Source organism: Cololabis saira, chromosome 13, assembly GCF_033807715.1.
Source record: "Cololabis saira isolate AMF1-May2022 chromosome 13, fColSai1.1, whole genome shotgun sequence".
In the NCBI taxonomy this organism is placed as follows: Eukaryota; Metazoa; Chordata; class Actinopteri; order Beloniformes; family Belonidae; genus Cololabis; species Cololabis saira.
Genome location: NC_084599.1, coordinates 38,746,293 through 38,768,047, shown reverse-complemented (window position 1 = coordinate 38,768,047; position 21,755 = coordinate 38,746,293). Strand labels below are relative to the sequence as shown.

Below are 21,755 nucleotides of genomic sequence, written 5' to 3'. Positions count from 1 at the left end.
TGAAGGGCTCAGTGTTGTGTCACACCCCCCCCCCCCCCTACAGACACACACACACACACACACACACACACACACACACACACACACACACACACACACACACACACACACACACACACACACACACACATACACACACACACACCCTCACACACACAGCCACACACACATACAAACACACATACAAACACACTCACAGAAGTTTCCATGCCAGAGAGAGTTTGAAAAGTTGTAACTTTCCTGTTTCTCTGTGATACGACGGAGGGAGGAAGAGGGTGAGGTTAGCAGAAGTGGGTGAGGCATCGTGAGGAGGAGGGAGGGGGCCGGCCTGTCCTGCTGCCCCCCCCCTCGAGGGAGCCCCTCCCTGCGTTCCTGCCCAGCCTGCAGGGAAACTGCAGCTCATTTGGACCTGAGAGAGTCAGAGAGCAGCTGCTCGTCATCCTCTCCTTACCGCCGTCGTCGTCTCCTCCCTTAATCTCAGGTGTTCAACATGTCGTCCGCCCCCCCCAAGAGCTCCGGGACCTGCAAGAACGTGGCGCTGGCCCTGCTGGCGCTGTGGTCCATCATCGCGCTGGTCCTGATTGTGGTCTGGGCCACCTCCCCGGACATGAAGGGTGCGGCCCAGTGCCGCGCCGAGCTGAAGGAGGCCAGCCGGCAGCGGGAGGTCGACCAGGTCAAGTTCAACAAGGACAAGGTGGCGCTGGAGGAGCTGGTCCAGGGGGCCCGGGACGAGCGGGACCAGGTGAAGGAGGAGATGCTGAGGCTGCTGGGACGCCTCAACGCCACCAACGTCTCGCTGGAGGAGTGTGGGCAGGAAAACGTGAGTGACAGGTTCAGCTGAGACACTTTTCTGCTCTTTAGACGAGGGAACATCAGTCCTCTTTGAAATCTTTGAAAACGCTTGAAATGAGTTCAAGTTCAGAGTCCAGAGGGTTGGAAGTTCAGTAATCATGCCAGAGTTTTGGTTCAACCTGTTTACATTCCTTAAGTTCCCGAAAACCGAACTCATGTTCTCAAATCAGGCTGGTGTGAGTCATCGTGCCGTTTAAAACATTTATAGACTTCATGAAACAGCTGGATGGCTCACATATCTGCGAGTCCTCCAACGCTAGAGCTGGGGATCCATTCAAATGTCAAGAATCGATTCGATTCCGATTCTTAAGATTCAGAATCGATTATCACCATTTGATTCGATCCGATCCGATATTGATTTGGGTTAGTGTTGCCTGGATTAAATGACTGTAAAATAACTATTGAAATAATCATTTCACAATAATTATTGTGAAATAACTAAGAAATAAATAACTCAAATAGGCATTTCAATATCCATTTAAAGTGCAAAAAAAGAAGAAATTGCAACAGCTCAAGCAGTAAACAAATTATTTTAGCTTGTCTGATTTATTCTGTCACCAGACACACAGCTTGCCATGAAGCACCCGGAATTTTTCAGGTATTTCATGACAAACCGTGTCCGATAACATAGAAACCAAACAAGCTATAGTAAATATAGATAATATGAACTTCATTGAACTAATATAACATTTGGAAATTTAAGCTGAAATGTCCAGCATTTTCTCACTTCATTTAGTTCAGGAGTTTTCAAAACTACTGGGATTAAAGTTCACCAGGCAAAAATGTAATGATGAAAAAAAAAAAAAAAAATTAATAAAAAAATTAATTAAAAAAATTTATCTTTAGACATACAAATCGATTTTTAGGAATTAATATGAGAATCGATTTAGAATATGAAAATCGATTTTTTCAACACAGGCCTATCCAACGCAATAATCTCTTCATTAGTATCACCGAGAGTGAATCTAGGTACGGAGTTAAAGTCTGAACAGGAGGGGCCCGAGTACGTGACCCTGAGGGACTCCGCTCGGTACCGAGAAGTGGGTTTTAACCTTCTTAGACTCGTTTGTAACACTTTGATTCTCCGAAAACAACTCAGAAAACCTACTTTAATGGTATAAAATCATATAAATAAGCCAGGATCCAGTCTTAATGGATCAAAAGAGTCGTGACTTGTTTCGTGGAGCAGAAAAACGGAGACGCCAGAGAAGAGAAGATGTCAGTAACTGTCAGTTTGTTTGTGTGTCGGCCGAGTGTCATCAGAGCAGCTGCTCTGCGTCTGAAATCAAGACGACTTCCTGCGAAGACGGCGTATCCTCCAGATAGAGCATCCACGTCGTCAACAGCTGAAGTTGATCAAAAACATCTCGTCAATGTTGTCCCAGAGACGAGTGAAGCGGCTGAAATGTTCATTAAGGTTCAATAATAATAATAAACATGTTTACAAGATGGCTCAAAGAAGTCGTGTTGGTCTCGTCCCCAGATTCCTGCTCCACAGCAGGAATGATTAAGTACCTCATTTAGTAAAAAATGACATGAAGCCATAAATCTGAATGATTAGGGGCGTGGCCTCGTGAGTGACAGGCTGCGGTGACACTCCGGCTACTTCGCAACTTCTGGTGAACTTCTGACCTGCGAATGAACAGCTAACGGAACATAACAGTCCTGTTTTAAGGATAACCCTTAAAACAGGTTTGTTTGTGCGAATGGTTTGTTGTGCTTAACTGGACCAAGAGCCGGCCGGGACCGGTTCTGGGTGGGTTCTCCAGGGGTTTGGAGACGAGGCTCGGCTATCTTTGGTCCCTGCCTGAGTGCTGGCCAGGACCAGCCGGGGGGGGACCGGCCGGCCCTCTAACCGGACCGCTGGGTTAGGACAGTGTGTCCCAACCTGGGGTCCGGGCCCCCCCTGGGGAGGCGCCAGAGATCTCTGGGGGGGCGTGAAACTTTGTCTGCTTTGAAATTATGCAGTTGTAAAAATTATATTTGCGAATGAGTCATTCATAAGACATTGTTAGGAATAATTTATGAATGTCTTGAATATTTTTTGTGTTTTTTATACACTGGTGACAAACACAGGAAATGATTTCATTCCTTATCATTATATCATTACTCAACATTTAATCTACTCTCACAGGTTGTTAAAGGAAAAATTTAAAAAAATGTTGGTCTCATATTAAGAGACATTTTTCAGAAATATTTTTATGTCCTTTTATGTACTTTTGTGCGTATTTTATACATCGGTGACATTGGAGAAAAACAAAGTCATATGTATACAGACTAAACCAAAGAGAAATGTATCAAAAAAAACATAATTAATGTTCATTTTTTCAATTAAAGACTATTTTGGTGCTAGTATGTACGGGTCGGGGGGCCCGGCTGGTCTTAGACACAAGTAGGGGGGACAAGGAAAAAAGGTTGGGAACCACTGGGTTAGGAGACCGGCCTGAGCCCAGGTTCAGTCCGGTGTGTCACAACCACCAACAGAGAGGGATTCTTCTCTCCGCCGGCCTCCTCCCACCTCCGTGCAGCCCTGTTTCCACTCCGGGAGACGTAGTTTTTCCTCCCGGGTGGAGAGTCGGGCCACATTTTTCCTGTTCGAGCCGGGAGGAGACGGGAGGAGACGGAGGAGACGGGAGAAAACCTTCAGCAGTGTTTTCCAGCTTCACTCTCAGAGCTGCTGGTTGGAAAAAGTGAGTGTTTCCCGCTCTCCCTCCCTCTCCTCCTCCGTCCTGACTCACTCCCTCTTTCCTTTGCTCTACTGTGTTGTTTCCTTACTTTTTCCTCACTCTCACACCCCCCCCAGCCTCCCTTCTGACTCATCGGGTAAACGTCCCAGGACTTGGAAAGCTTGGAAACCCGTGGCATCGTTGCCATGACTACAGGGGATCATAAACAGATGCTGCTTTTCTTCCAAAAGTTCCCGACCTGCTTGTTGTCCCTGGAAAGTCTTGGTGCGGTGCAAGGATGGATCCCTGGGATCAGATCTACTAGTCCTGTTTTCAGCTCTACTAGTCCTGGTTTCAGTTCTACTAGTCCTGGTTTCAGTTCTACTAGTCCTGGTTCGGGCCTGGCAGTTCTTAGTTTGACTGATGTCTCAGTAACTGTTAGAAGGAAAATATGCTCATGTCTGATTGTTAATCAACTATGTGCTTGTTATACGACCTTGTTTTATCTTTATCCAGCTGAATAATGCTGTGGTCCAGACCACGCCTACTTCTTGATTGTACAACTGTAATTCTACACACACTTTCTGTGTCTAATAAATAAACCCTGCTGGTTGCAGGCTAGTCGTAGTTTACAGCTAGTTTGCTACATTTGCTTCAAGAAATAAGTTAAAGGAGCCGTCTGTAAGAAATGTCCAAAACTGGTACTGCAGTCACTTTCAAAATATTGTTGAGCGGCGTGTACCCTCCCCCTCCTCCCCCCGACCAGAGGTTGCCAGGTAGGCTGCAGAATGCAGCAGGAACGTAGGCTGCCATGGCTGAGATAATTAGAGCCGAGCTGGCAACCCGGATGCCGAAACAATACTGACTTGGTGATTGGGAGATAGGTGGAGGGTGGAGCTTCAGAAACAATACTGACTTGGTGATTGGGAGATAGGTGGAGGGTGGAGCTTCAGAAACAATACTGACTTGGTGATTGGGAGATAGGTGGAGGGTGGAGCTTCAGAAACAATACTGACTTGGTGATTGGGAGATAGGTGGAGGGTGGAGCTTCAGAAACAATACTGACTTGGTGATTGGGAGATAGGTGGAGGGTGGAGCTTCAGAAACAATACTGACTTGGTGATTGGGAGATAGGTGGAGGTTGGAGCTTCAGAAACAATACTGACTTGGTGATTGGGAGATAGGTGGAGGGTGGAGCTTCAGAAACAATACTGACTTGGTGATTGGGAGATAGGTGGAGGGTGGAGCTTCAGGCCAAAACAAAAAATGACAACATAAACATCAGTTGAGGGCTGCAACTCCTCTTTTTAAACTGGAATATCCTGGCTTGAGTGCGGTTGTCAGTGACATAAGTATTTGAAATGAATATCATTTTTAAATGACATATCGGGTCATTTTATGATTCGTTTTATTATTGCTCTTACATACAGCTCCTTTAAGTCTCAGCAGGGTTTATTTATTAGACACAGAAAGTGTGTGTGGTGTGGACCACAGTGTCATTCAGCATCATTGATTTGATTTGACTTTTATTTGTCTCAAACATGCACAAGCATAAAAACAATTAAAATATTTTTTAAAAAGCACATTGCGATGAAGTGCAAGTTTGAGAAGGAGCTGAAGGAAGCAAAGCCTATCAAGTTTAGCCCCCCTTACATTGACATATAGTATATAATACAATTATATATAAAATACAATAACATGTGTATCTATATATATATATATATATATATATATATATATATATATATATATATATATATACACATATATACATACATTAACACATCCATACATGCACACACACAGGTACACGCACACATTCATACAAATTTCAATTCCATAAGAATATTCATAATACATAAAGCAATGCAATTTAAAAAAAATCTGAACATTTAACTTTAATATGAATAAATATAAATAAAACCCACATTACAAACATTCTACAACAATTAAATAAATCCTTTCTAAAAAAAATAATAAGATTAGCTGTCCAGTTCTTTGTAGCTGGCCAAGAGTGTTTGTTTATACTTATTTTTAAATGTCCTCATCTAGTTTTTTCAAGAACATAGTTGATTAACAATCAGGGCCCCTGGACATGAGCATATTTTCCTTCCAACATCAAACATGAAATAACCCAGTAGGATTCAGCCGGGTCAGCCGGGTCAAAGCATCACATGAAAGGAGGAAACAGTAGGTTTTGTAGCATCGACTGATGTGGCTGAAAACAGAAGCATCAGCGTGAACGTCGCTGCAGGTTCTGACTCACTTCCTGCGGGCGACACGAGTTTCTGGTGTCAAGTGCTTAAATCTGTGAATCTGTCAGTGATTTTTAGGGGGAGTGTGGTTCCAGGTGGTGTCGGCCCGATACTGAGAACCACAACCATCACACTCACTTTTCCAACAATGATTAGTGTCCAGTTGGCCTGAAGCCTCAGCGTTGATGAGTGAAGGCTTTCCAACGCGTGTCACCTGACAGGACGAGCAGAGCAGGAAAGTACCAAAGACAGCAGGCTGCTTCCTGTCAGCTTCCTGTTCAGTTCTGAGCTCCGATCTCGCTCGGCCGAGTCGCTTAACCCCTTCAGGTACAAACACCACTGCGTTCCTTCAAAGTAAAAGCATGGGGCGTGGTGGTGAGACGTTCACCTGCGGCCCCCGGCCCCCCGAGCCGCCAGCTGTGAAATGTTGGGACCCGGTGTGGTATTTTGCGGGCGTCTTGTGGTACGTGCAGGGAGACGCTTGTTTGTCTCTTATGTTAAACAGCAGCGACCGCTTTGTTCTGCTGGGTTTCTGGTCTCCTGACTGAGTAGTCGACCTGCCGGGGGGATGTAAACTAAAACCATACGAGAGGATGTTGGTGCGGTTTCTCACCCCGTATCACCATAACTACAACTGCTGTCATTTAGCAGACGCTTTTATCCAAAGCGACTTACATCTGAGACACAAACCATGGAGCAATTAGGGTAAAGGCCTTGCTCAGGGGCCCAAGGTGGTTCATCTGGGGCTTGAACCTGGGTCCTCCACACCCAAGCACATCTCTGTAGCCACTAGACTACCACCCCCCAACACCTGACTGTGGTCAGGGTTCAGTGGTGACGTCACCAATAGGGGGTGACATCACTGATACGGGGTGACATCACTGATACATGGTGACATCACCGATACGTGTATCCAGGGCCGCCGCAAGGGGTGTGCGAACCGTGCGACCTCACGGGGCCTCGCGCTATGGGCCGTTTTTTATTTTTTTCAAAAAAAAATGTTTTCCTTTTTTTTTCATTTTTTCCCTTATAAATATCAATAGTCACGTTCCATTACAGACCTAAATGTGTACTAGTCTGTGCATATCAATAAATATATGTGCAATGATGCGCGTGTCTGTTGTTCAATACAACTGATCAGACCAAGCGCAGACACAAGGTGCTCTGATCCAGACGGTGGAGTTGGAACAAACTGTCACACAATGTCGAGAGAACGAGACAGATTCAGGAAATTTCCATCAGGGGATGAAAAAAGAAAAAAACTAAAGCAAATGGAAGAGTTTAATGCCTCTCTGAAAGGCACGTTTGATAAATTTGTTACAAAAATCACTGATCCGACCGGGTCTCAAGCAGCCGTGGGGCCCCGCGTCGAGGCAAGAGATGATGATGATGAGGCAGGGGAAGGTATCCAGTATTTTGCTAATTGGAGAGTTAAAATTGCACATATAGACACCCGATCTGACCCGAAAAACCCAAAAATTTTGCGCACATGAGCGTAGCGAGCGCGCGAGGGCCCCCCCCGGCCATTTCGCACAGGGCCTGGCAAATCTCCCAGACGGCACTGCGTGCATCCCTCTGATTTACTTTACTTATTCATAGTCAGTACTGTTTATTTGCCCCCCCCCCCCCTTGTTACTGCACACTCCAGTTGTAGTTTCTTGTCAGATACTGGATAATTCTCAGGTCTCAGGTCTCGGACAGCAGAGTAACAACCTCATTCCACGTCCTGGTTTCCTTATCGAGCGGCGAATAAACGCTGAGAATCCTTGACTTGTTTTTAAGTTTTTAAGTGAGTACGTCACATCCAGACTGAACAAGTCCGGGTCGGTTCCAGAGTCCCAATGAAGCCGGTGTGATAACGAGCCGGACCGATAACGAGCCGGACCTCTGTGGGACGTCAGAGCCGTCGGTGTGTTTTCTTATCCCCGCGGGCCGATCTAAGTATAACCTCACATTCATGGAAGGAATGTCTGGAAAAGCTGCCTTCTGCTTTCGATAGAACAACGGATCAGAAACAATAATTTCAAGTCACTGCTGCTGACAGAGGGTCTACAAACGGTTAATTATCAGTAACGACCTCTTAAAAACTGATAAACTACCTAACACTGTTCAGAAGCAGCATCCCGGTCCTGCAGAATCCTGGTCTCGGCCCACCGGCCTTCAGCAGCCAATCACAGCTCTTCCTCAGAGGACGAGGGATGCTGCACCTCATCAGTAATATCCATCACCGTTATCCGACCTGATGGTCCAGGTCCTGCTCAAGGGCTCGAGGTTTCCAGGGAGTTTTAGATGTTTTTGTTTCTCTTTCAGGGTTTAGTTAGATCTAAATGATCAGAGTAACACGTCCCCCCCCTCCTGTCCACAGGCCGGCCTGAGGGTGAACATCAGCGTCCTGCTGGAGGACGTGGAGCAGCACCGGCAGACGGAGGCCAACCTCACGGCACGGCTCGGCCTGCAGGAAGGTAACGTCTCTCCACTGCCATGAAAGGAAGCTCTCTCGGAGCCACCGCCGGTATTCTTAGCTCGCCTCCCTCCCCCGTTACCATGGAGACCTCTCAGCGTAAACAAACAACGTTTGCTGGGTCCAGGAACGAGCAGCTCAGAATCTGAACGCAAACTGTAAATACGAGGCTGCACAAACAGACTTCAGATGAGGCAGAGGTTTCCAGGGAAACATAAACTAAACTAGGGGGGGGGGGGGGGACATAGCATCACATCTGTCATCTGTCAAGATGAGGAGAAAAAGAGAGAAAATGAAAAACATGAAGTTAAGAAAGTCTGTAAATGATCCGAAATAGACAAACAGCAGCTCAGTTAGAAGAGAGAGAGAGAATGTTAGTGTGTGTGTGTGTGTGTGTGTGTGTGTGTGTGTGTGTGTGTGTGTGTGTGTGTGTGTGTGTGTGTGTGTGTGTGTGTGTGTGTGTGTGTGTGTGTTAGAGAGGGAGAGAGGGAGACTAGGAGAGAGAGAGAGTGTGTGTATGTGAAAGAGTGAGATAGAGTGAGATAGTGTGTGTGTGTGAGAGAGAGAAATATATATAGAGTGAGAGAGAGAGTGTGTGTGAGAGTGAGAGTTTATTTGTGTGTGTGTGAGAAAGAGAGAGGGAGAGAGAGAGAGAGAGAGAGAGAGAGAGAGAGAGAGAGACAGAGAGAGAGAGAGAGAGAAAGAGAGAGGGGGAGAGAAAGTGTGTGACAGAGAGAGTGAGTGTATGTGAGTGTGTGAGAGAGATGGTATTTTTTTATTTATATGGTATTGGGTATTTGTTGTAGTTGTATTGGTGTTTCGTGTGTCGATTGTGTCGTGATTTATTGTATGTATATGTAGCTTTCGGCAACAATGGTTACCATTCATGCCAATAAAGCCAATTTGAATTGAATTGAATTGAGATAGAGAGAGAGAGTCTCTGGTACCACGTCACTCGTTGCTGCCTGGTTGCAGCTGTGTCGTCCGTCTCATGACGGGGGAACCTAAGACCAGAACAGAGTCTTTGGACCACCTCTGCAGTTCTTAGTCCGTATCTCCACCTCTAACCTTCACAACACCACTCGGGTCAACACATCAGGCCGGGGAGAGGTTTGTCCGTCAAGACTCCTCTCCCTGGCCCTGCCCCTTCTCAACCTTTCCCCGACCCTGCACCCCAACCTGGGACTTGCTGATTGGGCTGGAGCTTCGGGAGCTGCGTGCTGGACTGCGGTCCCCACCCCTGGTCATCCCGTTGCTGCTTCCACCTGCCTGCTGTGCTGTTGACGTCCCCGACCCCCAGTCTGGCCCTCGGCAGGACGGTCCCCCCTTATGAGCCTGGTCCTGCTCAAGGTTTCTTCCCTCCTAAAGGGGAGTTTTCCACTGTTTGGCTTAAGGTTTTTCTCCCACTAGGGGAGTTTTTACCTGCCATTGTTTATGTAATAATTGCTCGGGGGTCAAGTTCTGGGTCTCTGGAAAGCGTCTAGAGACAACTTTTGTTGTATTAGACGCTATATAAATAAAATTGAATTGAATTGAATTGGACATCTGGCCGGTACCACACCAGCAAGTGGGTCTTCACTAGTCCGAGAGTCTGGTGCTCAAACCCAGGGAGGCTCCTCCTCCGTTTGCTCGTCACAGAGGATGAAGGTCAGAAGGACCTGAAGGAGCTGCGACAGCGGTACCAAGGAACAAGGACCGGCAGGACTCTGTCACCGTGACCTCGGGGTGGCGGCAGCTGGGAGGGAGCGGCCTCACGCCTCCTTGTCACATACCACAGTTTCTGGCCGGGCCTCTGGACCCCCCCCCAGTCAGCTGGTCTGACTCCTCTGGTGGAGAAGAGGAGATCAGGATGTCCCATAGATACTTTGTGACATACTGATACTTTTCCACCGACCAGTAGAGGCTCCTGGTCCATCAGAACCTCCCGAGGCTGATTCACATCCTCCGGAGGTGTTTTCCTCACACGGAGGTTCTGACTCAGAGCCTCCGTCGGGCCACCGGCCGGCCCCGCCCCCTCCGCCCAGTAGCCTGATGGGAAGTGGAGGCCGGCGTTAATGGAAGTGACTTCCTGCTCGGGGGGAAACCATAAATTCCTGTATGAAGGAGATATGAGAGGAGCATTGTGTCACCGACATCACTCTCCGGTTAATGTGACCGCGGCGCTCTGGGGGAAAGGTGTCGGCCCGACCAACCCAGGCCCCGCCCACTCTGGCCACGCTTACACAGGCTCCGCCCACACAGGGGAAAACATCTGACCTTGAAGATCAAAGTCCGGAGAGTTTAACTTTGTTTCAAAACAAAGATGGAAGGAGGGGGGGGGGGGGGGGTCAGGAGTCACGGAAACAGGTGCACTGACCTCACGGTCCGAGTCCGGACCCCCATGGGAGTCCAGGACTCCGTGATCTCAGAGTTTGAACTTGATCCAGAATCACAAACAGGCCGGAGTTGGCAGCAGAGCTCATTCCTGAGGCGGCGCCCCCCCCCCCCCCTCTTCTCATGAGACTGTGTTTTACCTTATAAGTTAAAGAAACAGCAGATCTGGACCTGAACCGGGCCTCCCAACGCTGGGAGCAGACCCGGGGGTCAGCTAAAGATCACTGAGGTCCGGACCGACCACTCAGGGGGAGGAGCAGTCGGCCTGTACAGCCTCTAATGCTGCTTTTCCACTAGTACCTACTCAGCTCGGATTGGCTTGCCTCGATTTGGTTCTTTCCCACTAGGGGTCTAACGTGCCGAGTAGATACTTTTCTGTAACTATTCTGCTGAGGTTCTAAGCGGCTGAGTCGGGCTGTGACGTCATCACACTACAGGCCACCGATTGGTCGGGGGGTTGGAGTCAGACGTCTGAGTCAGGATGTGACATCAGAGAAAGAGACTCTGACAGCGGCTTCTTGTTCATTTTATTCCACCAGCAAAAGTCTGTTTCATGATCCAACTCTGAGGTGCAGATGTTCATAAACCTGGTGGCTGAGGAGAGAATTAAAAAGGGATCTAGACGGGCGATAAGGAACGACCAGATCTACCAGGAGCTCTGTCACTTCATAGCTGCTCGCGGCTCCCAGCTGACTTTTCAGCAGTGCCGACACAAACTAAAAAAAATTATCGCTTGAAGCTTATCTCACTGTCATTTTTGACTTGGTATCGAACACAAGTCACAGACCCAGCAGCACATATATCTCTGCATCTCTGAATGCAAAACACCGGATCCTGCAGCGTGGGAGTGAGAGGGGCAGGGTAACGGCCCGGGCAGGCGGAGGGAGGTTTGTCCGTCAAGACTCCTCTCCCTGGCCCTGCCCCTTCTCAACCGTTCCCCGACCCTGCACCCCAACCTGGGGCTTGCTGATTGGGCCGGAGCTTCGGGAGCTGCGTGCTGGCCTGCGGTCCCCACCCCCGGTCATCCCGTTGCTGTTTCCACCTGCCTGCTGTGCTGTTGACGTCCCTGACCCACCAGTCTGGCCTTCGGCAGGAGGGTCCCCCCTTATGAGCCTGGTCCTGCTCAAGGTTTCTTCCCTCCTAAAGGGGAGTTTTTCCTTGCCACTGTTTGGCTTAAGGTTTTTCTCCCACTATGGGAGTTTTTCCCTGCCATTGTTTATGTAATAACTGCTCGGGGGTCATGTTCTGGGTATGGGAAAGCGTCCAGAGACAACTTTAGAGACAACTTTTGTTGTATTAGACGCTATATAAATAAAATTGAATTGAATTGAATTGAATATATCATCTCCTCCAGCGCAGCGCGCATCACCGCGGCTTTAACGGGGAAATCTGACCGGTTCCGACCGGCTGGGACCGCAGGAACCGGCCTGGACTGGTAGCAGGGACTCCCGGGGACCGACCAGCGGAATTTCAGCCGGATCTGCCCGGCGGATGCTGCGCGACGGGCGCCGCAACCCCACGACCGGCGCACAGATCGGCTCCGGAGCGCATCCGCGGCGCATCTCCCGTTACCGGGGATCAAACCGACAGATTTCGCTGAAAATCTCGGAGAGTGAAGCTGGTCCGACCTGGGACAGACCCCCGAGGACCCAGCTCCCAAACCACCCGGGAACCTGGAAGATTTAACCCGGATCCGTCCGACTGGCTGAAGGAAGGACCGCTCCAGCAGCGGAGAGAGCTGGTTGTGGGCGTGGTTTCAGCAGCGGAGGCTGAACCTATGGAAATGAGCGCCTATGGTGACGTCACCATAGGCGCAGATTCAGAATGGCTCCAAAAAAGGTCACGTGACACTGGGGGACTCTGTAAGGCGGGGGTCAGAGACCTTGCAGAATTTCATGGTATTTTGTCTCCCCTGTGCTGGCAGGGTGAGGGGAGACCACTTTATATATGTTAAAACAAGAAAAAACGTGTTTTTCATAATAGGTCCCCTTTAAATCACACAATCAAATACGTCACAGCAGCTTCACTCCAATCTCCTACTTCTGCTCCAGATGCTGGATTGTAGTGGAAAAGAAACCAGGCCAAGTTGAGATGAGTAGAGCCGAGTAGGTGCTAGTGCCATAACAACCCTAGCTGTGATGTCACAGATGCACAAAAACACCTGATCGGCGCCCCGACGGTCCTTTTACTGGTTCAAAAGTCGTTTCGGTGACATCAGAATGGGGGCATGGTTTGATGAGCGTTGGTTGGACAGAGATGACGCCTGCACCGGCTGACCGTAACGTTCTCCGTGTTCTCGTCCCCAGAGCACATGGAGGTCCTGCAGCAGAACCTGACCCAGGCGGGCCATCACATGGCGTCCTGCGCCAGCCTGAGGGCGGCGGCCGAGAGCCACCAGAAGGCGGCTCAGAGTCAGACCAAGGCCTGCGAGTCCAGGGAGCAGCACCTACAGAAGCAGCTGTGAGTCCTCCACCGCTGGCCCGGGGGGTCCGGGGGGTCCGGGTCTCGGTTCTGATCGTGTTTCTGGTTCTGTTCACAGTCAGAAGTGCCAAAGTACTCAATCCGAAGCGGCTGAGTCGGTGTGTGGAGTGTGTGTAGCCCCCACCGACGCAGCTCCCACCGCCGCTGTTCCTGCACTGATGCTGCTCGTCTGCGGCGCTCTGCACCTGATAACCTGTGAGTACCAGCGGCGCCGAAACGCCCCACCGCACCTGAACGCATCACTGCATCACCATCTAATCATTCATGATTAGGCCTGTGTTGAAATGATCGATTTTCCGATTCTAAATCGATTTTCATATTAATTCCTAAAAATCGATTCAAATGTCTAAGGGTCGATTTAAAATTATTTTTTTTTCTCATCATTACATTACAACTTTTCGTATTTTTTTGTTTATGTCCAAAAAAGGAATGTTTTGTTGGACACGAGAATAACTGGTGCCATGTTTTTGCCTTTAAATATGTTTAAATATGTTTATGTTTAGGAAAACATTAAACAGGGTTCATACACATTTTAACCAACAAATTTCCATGACTTTTCCATGACTTGGCAGCAAGTTTCCATGACTATACACGACCTCTAAAACATCAATGTATGAATGAAATATAGGAATAAAACTATGTCAAAAGTCACCACAGTGGAGATCTAATGACAATTATGGTTCTATATAAAATAAACCTTTGTTTAAACTAACACTGATATACCAGCAATATGTTGTAGTATATGTTGTATAGTAATCTAATATTGCACATTCACATTAAAGAACAAATAACTGACGAAATTCACGAGACATAAATGTTTCTGAGGTAATAGGGTCTGAAAAATGAATAAGGACTTTTCGATACAAAATATTTATTGATCAATTTTAAATCTACCTTATAGGCTGTTATTACTAAATGTTATCATTAAGTGAGAAAAATAAATTCCATGACTTTTCAAAAACTTTTGGGGCAAACTTGGAATGTTTCCAAAACTTTTCCAGGCCTTGAAAATGATATTTTCAAATTCCATGACTTTTCCGGGTTTTTTCAAAATGTACAAACCCTGATTAAAGTTTTCAGTTATAATTGCATAAATTGTCTATATTTTTTTGCTTTATATATCATCTTGGGGTTACATTTGCATAAAATGCTCAAAACCAAATTCTCATAAATGGGAAAAAATGAAACCAATTTCATAATTCCTCTGTTTCCTCCCTGGATCTGTTTGGTAATTCTGCCCCACGATGTTTCTGAAAACAGTTATATCAGCATTCTGGGAGCTGATTGCAGCATCATTAGCTGCAATACTTGCTGTTGAATCTCAATATAATACTAGTATTAATATGTTGCATAACTACAGTCATATAATTCATGCAACAGCTGAAAAAACTGTTTTAATAACACTAACACAAATCAATATCAAATCGAATCGGATCTAATCAAAACGTGATAATCGATTCTGAATCTTAAGAATCGGAATCGAATCGATTCTTGACATTTGAATCGATCCCCAGCCCTATTCATGATGTGTGGACGGCACACAGGTGCTGTCAATCAAACAGCAGCCTCGTCAGGGCTCTGATGATGTCACGGGTGGAGGAGCAGCTCCCCCTGCTGGCTGCTGAGGGGAACTGACGACGTGAACCTCCTCGTCTGAAACCTCCGGCCTCTACTCCAGTGACGTTTACCGTCGCCGCGGCAACATTCAGCTCCTCACGTCTCGTTTCCTTCCGTTCAGACATCCGGTTGTACGAACCGTTGACAAGTTCTGATTCTGACGTCATGCCCCCTTACTCGTACTGAGTGGCAAAACATCAGCAAAAATGGCTGCAACTAGTGGAGAAGACGGGATAACAGCCGATTATCGGCTTGAATTAAAGGCAGTTGGACTTGACAGTGACCCGTACAGTTACCCCAAGAACCAGTGGTCCATGGACATTAATATTTGACCACAAATCCAGTTTCCTGATATTTATATGTACTTAATTTCTACGCCGGGGAAATACACGAAGCAAAGCTTGAAGGCTTACAAAAGTCTTGACGCTTGGTCCGACTTCAAGGCAGGATTTGTTGGTGAAATTAAAGTGATGAGGACACCGAACCTTATGATTTGACCGTTTAACGTTAGCTACCCAAAAATCCAACATTACCTGATACAAAATGGGAACCACAAATCCACGTTTCGGTGCCTGGAATCCAGTTGTTTCTGTGAATTGCAGCGATCTGTCTCTTTGTCTCTCTTAAGCTTATTTTTCGGCAGTCTGTAAAACGATAACTCCGATTTCGTGCTAAATCTATGAGTACAGTCGATCGCACAACAGTTCTTTCCCATTTTAGATGTTTTCAGGTTGCTCAAACTGAAAGTTTACGCTGACACTCAGTCTTTCTGACACTCAGTCTTTCTGACACTCAGTGGGCGTAACCCGCTATGAAGTCGCATCTTTTCCACCAAACCGGTTCCAGGGCTGGTTCTGGTTCTCAACTCATTCAACTTCGGAACCAGCTGAGAACCGGTTTGTTTTTCCACAGCTCGGGTGCTAAGGGGAGCCACGTCATTACGTTGCTGCGTTTGCGTAAAAGTTGAAGCAATGTCAGTTTCAAACAATCTAGAACATCCAAAACATAATACAAAAGAGAGAAAGACAAGAGGTTACATTTTTACTCGCCTAATCTCTTACCGCTCTGAAGTGCACTCTGCCGACCCTTCTCTTTTTCTTTCCTTAAAGGGGACATATTATGAAAAACAAGTTTTTTCTTGTTTTAACATATATAAAGTGGTCTCCCCTCACCCTGCCAGCACAGGGGAGACAAAATACCATGAATTTCTGCAAGGTCTGTGACCCCCGCCTTACAGAGTCCCGCAGTGTCACATGTTTTTTTTTGAGCCGATTAGAATCTGCGCCTAGGGTGACGTCACCCGAGGCGCAGAGGTTCGGCCTCCGCTGCTGAAATCGCGCCCAAAACCAGCTCTCTACGCCGGCTGGAGCGGTCCTTCCTTCAGCCAGTCGGACGCGGCGTCGCGGCGGAGCGGATCCGGGTTAAATCATCCAGGTTCCCGGGTGGTTTGGGAGCTGGGTCCTCGGGGGTCTGTCCCAGGCTGGACCAGCTTCACCCTCCGAGATTTTCAGCCAAATCTGTCGGTTTGATCCCCGGTAACCGACGATGCGCGCTGCTCCAGCCTACTTCCTGGTTCCCAAAGCGGGGTCCGTCCGACTAAATTGTCCAGGTTCCCGGCCGCTTTGGGAGCAGGGATTTCTGGGGTACGTCCCAGGCTGGATCAGCTTCACCCTCCGAGATTTTCAGCGAAATCTGTCGGTTTGATCCCCGGTAACGGGTGATGCGCCCCGGAGCCATGCGCCGGGCGCCCGCCGTCGGGTTGCGGGGCCAGCGCGCAGTGACTAAAGGCTGATTTATGGTTCCGCGTTACACCAACGCAGAGCCTACGGCGTAGGGTACGCGTCGATTTAACGCAGAACCGTAAATCAGGCTCCGATCCGTTTACAGGGTGTAACTGAATGAGAGCATCCGACTATCGAGCTGCGTGACATCGGACGCTCTCTGTCCACACTGAAACTGTTAAACTCGTGGCCAGTTAGGACAGTCCAATACAAAAAAAATAAAGCAATGGATTTTATTTTGTCACAGAAGCTTCTCGCATGGGACACAGTTTGTGTACGACGCAGGCGGCTGCTCTGGCCGGAGCGAGGTTTATTTTCCTCTCCTGCTACACGTCATTCAGGGAGCCAATCAGCACAGAGCCTCATTATCATACCCCCCCCCTTCCCTAAAATGAACCACAGAAAATGAGGTGAGAAGGGGTAAAACTAGAGACATGGCCCACAGGCTGAATTTCTGATTTATGTAGAAAAAACAAGCTTTAGATTGTTTTTAAGACATTTAAGGCCTGTTTAGAATATACATTAAATGCCATAATATGTCCCCTTTAAGGCATTCCCTAGTTACAATATGAGTTGCAGCTTTAAGGGAGACGGAAAACACAGCTGCAACTCTCCATGTTTACACAACTCATTATTTTCAACTTCATATAAGTTGCTCGTCCTTGATCTTGACCATGGCACGGTATTTCTTCAACCGGGGGGCAGTTCTTGTTTTGCACAGAAAGCTCTTTGATGATCATCCAAAGTCACAACATCTGACTTCTCTTATCTGCAACAAACTCTTCACCTATTAGTCGTACACACACACCGACTAATGTTATTTTATATGTAAAGATAATTGGAGTAAATATGAGATTACTTTATGTTCAATTATTCTAACAAGCAACAAGGTATCTGCACTGGCCCAGAACCAGCCCTGGAACCGGTTTGGTGGAAAATCCAATCCAATCCAATCCAAAACAACAAGGTTACCAAAGTGCTGCACAATGAGTAAAGCAAGACATAATAAAATAGTAAAAACTAAAAACAGAGTGAATAAGAGCACATAAAAGCACGAAATAAAAACACACCAAACAACCAGTGATAAATAAACATAAAAGACAAGACAGAGACCCAACAACTCTCATGCTGGATTAAAAGCCAAAGAATAAAAATACGTTTTAAGACGAGATTTTAAAATTTCAAGGGGGGGGGGGGGCATTTTTATGTGGGGATGAAGCTCGTTCCAAAGTTTAGGGGCTATTGCTGAAAAAGCACGGTCGCCCCTGGTTTTTTGCCTGGTTTTGGGAACGACAAGACGTGACTGAGCAGAGAAACCTCAAAGACCTCGAGGGAGTGTAAACGTGTAGGAGGTCTGAGGCCCCGTTTACACGTAGCAAATACGGTGGCGTTTTCATGCGTTTGGCCGTTCGTTTACACGAAAACGAAGCTCAAAGTCACCAAAAACGATCATTTCTGAAAACTCCAGCCAAAGTGAAGATTTTCAAAAACTCAGTTTTCACGTTTGCTTGTAAACGGATGGAAACGGAGATTTAGGCTACAGAACATCACATTATGTGACAGAAACGTCACCAGTATCATTTGTGCAACCTGTGTTTACAATTTGTTTGGCCACCGTCAATATTTTCTTGTATTTTTACCTGTTTTATATTCTAAAGTCACACTTAAAAGTAACTCCACTTCTCTGTCACTCCAAACGAAAGACTCTTGTTCCGTCTTGGAAGTAACTGGCAGTCAAGGCTGATTTATGGTTCCGCGTTACACCAACGCAGAGCCTACGGCGTAGGGTACGCGGCGACGCACACCGTACGTAGGCTACGCCGTCGATTTAACGCGGAACCATATTATTCAGGCTTCACTTTCATTTGTTTATGTTTTTTCCAGGATTCTGATTGGCTAGCATGACTTTATCTTCTCGTTACACTGCCCCCTGCAGGTTTGGCTGCTCACAGCACCTTAACAGCGTATTTAGCGGGTTTGTGTAAACGAGGGTATTATTCAAAACGTAGAGGGGGAAATATCCGTTTTTGTAAATACCCGGCTATGTGGAAACGTGGTCTGAGGTGTATTTTGTTGCCAACCCATTTAATGACTTAAAACAAACAATAATATTTTTAAATGAATTCTAAAAAAGGGGTATCACTGATTGGTTCTTCGGGTCCAAGTGCAGGTTTGGTGTCTGAGCTGACCTGAGTGACGCCTCTCATGTGTTGCAGGAGTCCGGCGCCGAGGACGGTGGAACCGACGGGCGAGCCGAGGTCCGGGAGGGGGCGGAGCCTGGACCCGCCCGGTGATGACTGCTGTACAAACCGACCAAAAAAGAAACAGGTCGCCACGGGGACGCTGTCGTACGACGAACACTTGGACACACGACTTTGCTTTTTCTTGACTCCACAGCCGAGACGTTCAGAGACCATCGGACATCTGAGAACTTCACCGCTGCTTGTTTCCGGAGCGGCTTCCTCACACGCCGACCGCCGCTAGGCGGCTCGGCCTCTTTAGCTGTCGGCTTTCACTGGACCCCGTTACGCAGGCGTGTGAGTGTGTCTGTGTGTGAGTGTGTGTGTGTCTGTCTGTGTATGTGTGTGTGTGTGTGTGTGTGTGTGTTTGCGCTTCTTTTGGGCTTTTTGTTTTTAACGCAGCAAAACTCACCGCTTGAAGCTTTTAGCGCCGACTCGACTCCTGGGGGGCTTTTATCAAAGATGCTGGTTTGGGGGGGTTGTGTGCATAGACATATATACGTAGACGCCTCATGACATGCTGGAACGTAATCCAGCGTGGCCGCCATATTGGATGGGTCTCCTCACTCCAGGCTAAATTAACTACACTGGAGTTACAGAGTTACAGTTACAGCCAGCACACGCAAGAAGCTGCAAAACAGTTCTTTTTCAAGGGTATAAGACCCTGGAATGACCTGGATTTATTTTTATAGATATATTTATTGAGGGCAATAAGAGGAAAAAAAAGATTTACAATAACAATAGAAATATCAATATTTTGCCCTTTTTTAAACTTTTCAAAACAATAATTAAATAAAAATATATATTAATGTTAATAAGAAAGAAAGAAAAAATAAATAAATAAATAAATATAAATAAATAAATACAACAACACACCCATCTCCCCTTCAAATAAATTCAAATGAACAATCAAACTTGTTTCTTTATTAAAATATAAAATTAATTAATTCATACATTTATCAATATGCCATACCATATGTCTTTGTTAAATAAAATCAAATCAAATCAAATCAAACTTTATTTATATAGCACTTCTCATACACATAATGCAACACAAAGTGCTTAACATAAAACAAATAAACATAAAACTTATTAATGCCCCCCCTCCCCGCAGACACAAGCACACTACAATTCACCTAGGTTATACACACAGACACACAAGCAGACACACGGTGCAGACATGGCTGAGCACAGAGGATCCAGGTGAGGAAACGGTAACAGGGAGCCGTCCAGGCCAGGAGGTCTCATAGCCCGCAGCTACAAGGGGGGGCTCACAGAGACCATCCCAGCCCGGACGGATAGAGGAGTCCACACCACAGCGGTGAAGCCGTGGTGCAGAGCTCCACAACCATCCAGGCCAGAACCACCCCCAGGACGACCCCCTGCAGGCCAGAGTCACTCCCAGCATGGAGGCTCCCCATGAGGAAACACTGGAGCTAAAAGCTGCAAGAAAGCAGGATAAAATACACTAAAAGAGTTTTAAAAAAAAAAGTATAACATAACATAAAATCCTAAAAGTATGTCTAGAAAGCAAGACATTAAAAACTAAAAGAATAAGACAGTAGAATGTATAAAATAGACCATAAATAACGACTAAAATATTTAGATAAAACATGAGATTAAACAAAAATAAAATATGATAAAAAAGGATAAACTAAGTATAAAACAGAGCAGTAAGATCCAATAAAAATAAGGGTGAGCATAAGAAATTTAAAAGAGTTAAATGAGTCAGTTAAAAGCATGATTAAAGAGATGGGTCTTGAGCCTCTTTTTAAAAACATCAACAGTCTCTGCGGCCCTGAGGTTCTCCGGGAGGCTGTTCCACAATCGGGGACCATAAAAACTGAATGTCGCCTCCCCGTGTGTCCTAGTTATAACTTTTGGTATGGTTAAAAGGCCAGCACCGGAGGACCTCAGGGTCCGGTCCGTAAAGAGCATAATACAAAGTCTTTCAGCATAAAAGTATGTATTTTAATGTGTGACAGCGTCCTGTATCATAACTAAATCTGTGCTGTTTGTAACAAACCAAACAGTGTGAAAATCGGGTAAAAATTCGGGGAGTTATGGATGATTGTAGTCGGGGATAAAACCTTCCTCAGTAGAAATAAATGCATTGGGGGCGAATTGGAGACCCATCCAAGATGGCGGCCGTGCTGAACGTCAGCTCCAATAGGCAGCGTCAGTCTATGAGGCGTCTGCGTTTATATGTCTATGGTTGTGTGTGTGTTTGTGTGGGGGGGCTCATATTCTGGTTTAGATGGGGGGGTTAAGACGCTGGTTTAGAGGGTGGTGGTTGTTGTGGTGGGGGATGGTTTGTGGGGGATTGGTTTGTATGGGGGCTCAGGGTGGATGTCCTGATCTGAATAATAAACCTGAGCAGCTCCTTTTCCAGCGTCTCTGTGTTTTCTTTCATCACCACATCTTGGAGATCGAGGGTTCAACCCCCCCAGACTCCAGACAGACCCCCCCCCCCCCTCACAAATGCACACACCGTTTCACAAATGCACTGGACAAGTTTCACAAATGCACAGAACAATTCAGTTCAGGTCTATGGAGGGAATTTACGTGGCAAAATATGATTTTTAATCACTTTCATCACTCCGAAAATGAAACATCCACAGAAAGATCAACCAGGAAGTGGAAACTGCTGGAGGGAATGTGGAAACCCCCTAGGAAGATCATTTCCACATCTTCTGGGACTGCCCAAAGATCCAGCCCTACTGGGGGGATATAATAAATATAACCAACTCAATAATGTGTTTACAGATCACACAAGATTTAAATGTAATATATATTGGGAATATCCCTTTCTATGCTTGACCCAAGTGACAAATATCTGATTAAAATAATGTTAGCAGCCAGTAAAAAAGCTCTATACAGGAGGTGGCTAACTAAAGAGCCCCGGACTAAAGAGCAATGGACAGGAATTATGAATGAACTATATATTATGGAAAACTCAACTTGAAACTCAATATGGGTAAATGTAATACTTCCTGGTGGAAGTGGTCATCTTATTTTGATGGGGTGGT

The 21,755-nt window shown here is 46.6% G+C and overlaps 1 protein-coding gene across 1 annotated transcript; it reads left to right on the top strand.

The window, feature by feature from the left end:
* Positions 1 to 277: 277 nt before the first annotated feature.
* si:ch211-1a19.3 (uncharacterized) lies at positions 278 to 20,984 on the top strand. Its single transcript, XM_061738852.1, has 5 exons — positions 278 to 820; positions 8,139 to 8,235; positions 12,914 to 13,067; positions 13,147 to 13,283; positions 18,703 to 20,984. Coding segments are annotated over exons 1-5 (720 nt in total). The 5' UTR covers positions 278 to 490; the 3' UTR covers positions 18,705 to 20,984.
* The last annotated feature ends 771 nt before the right edge of the window (positions 20,985 to 21,755 follow it).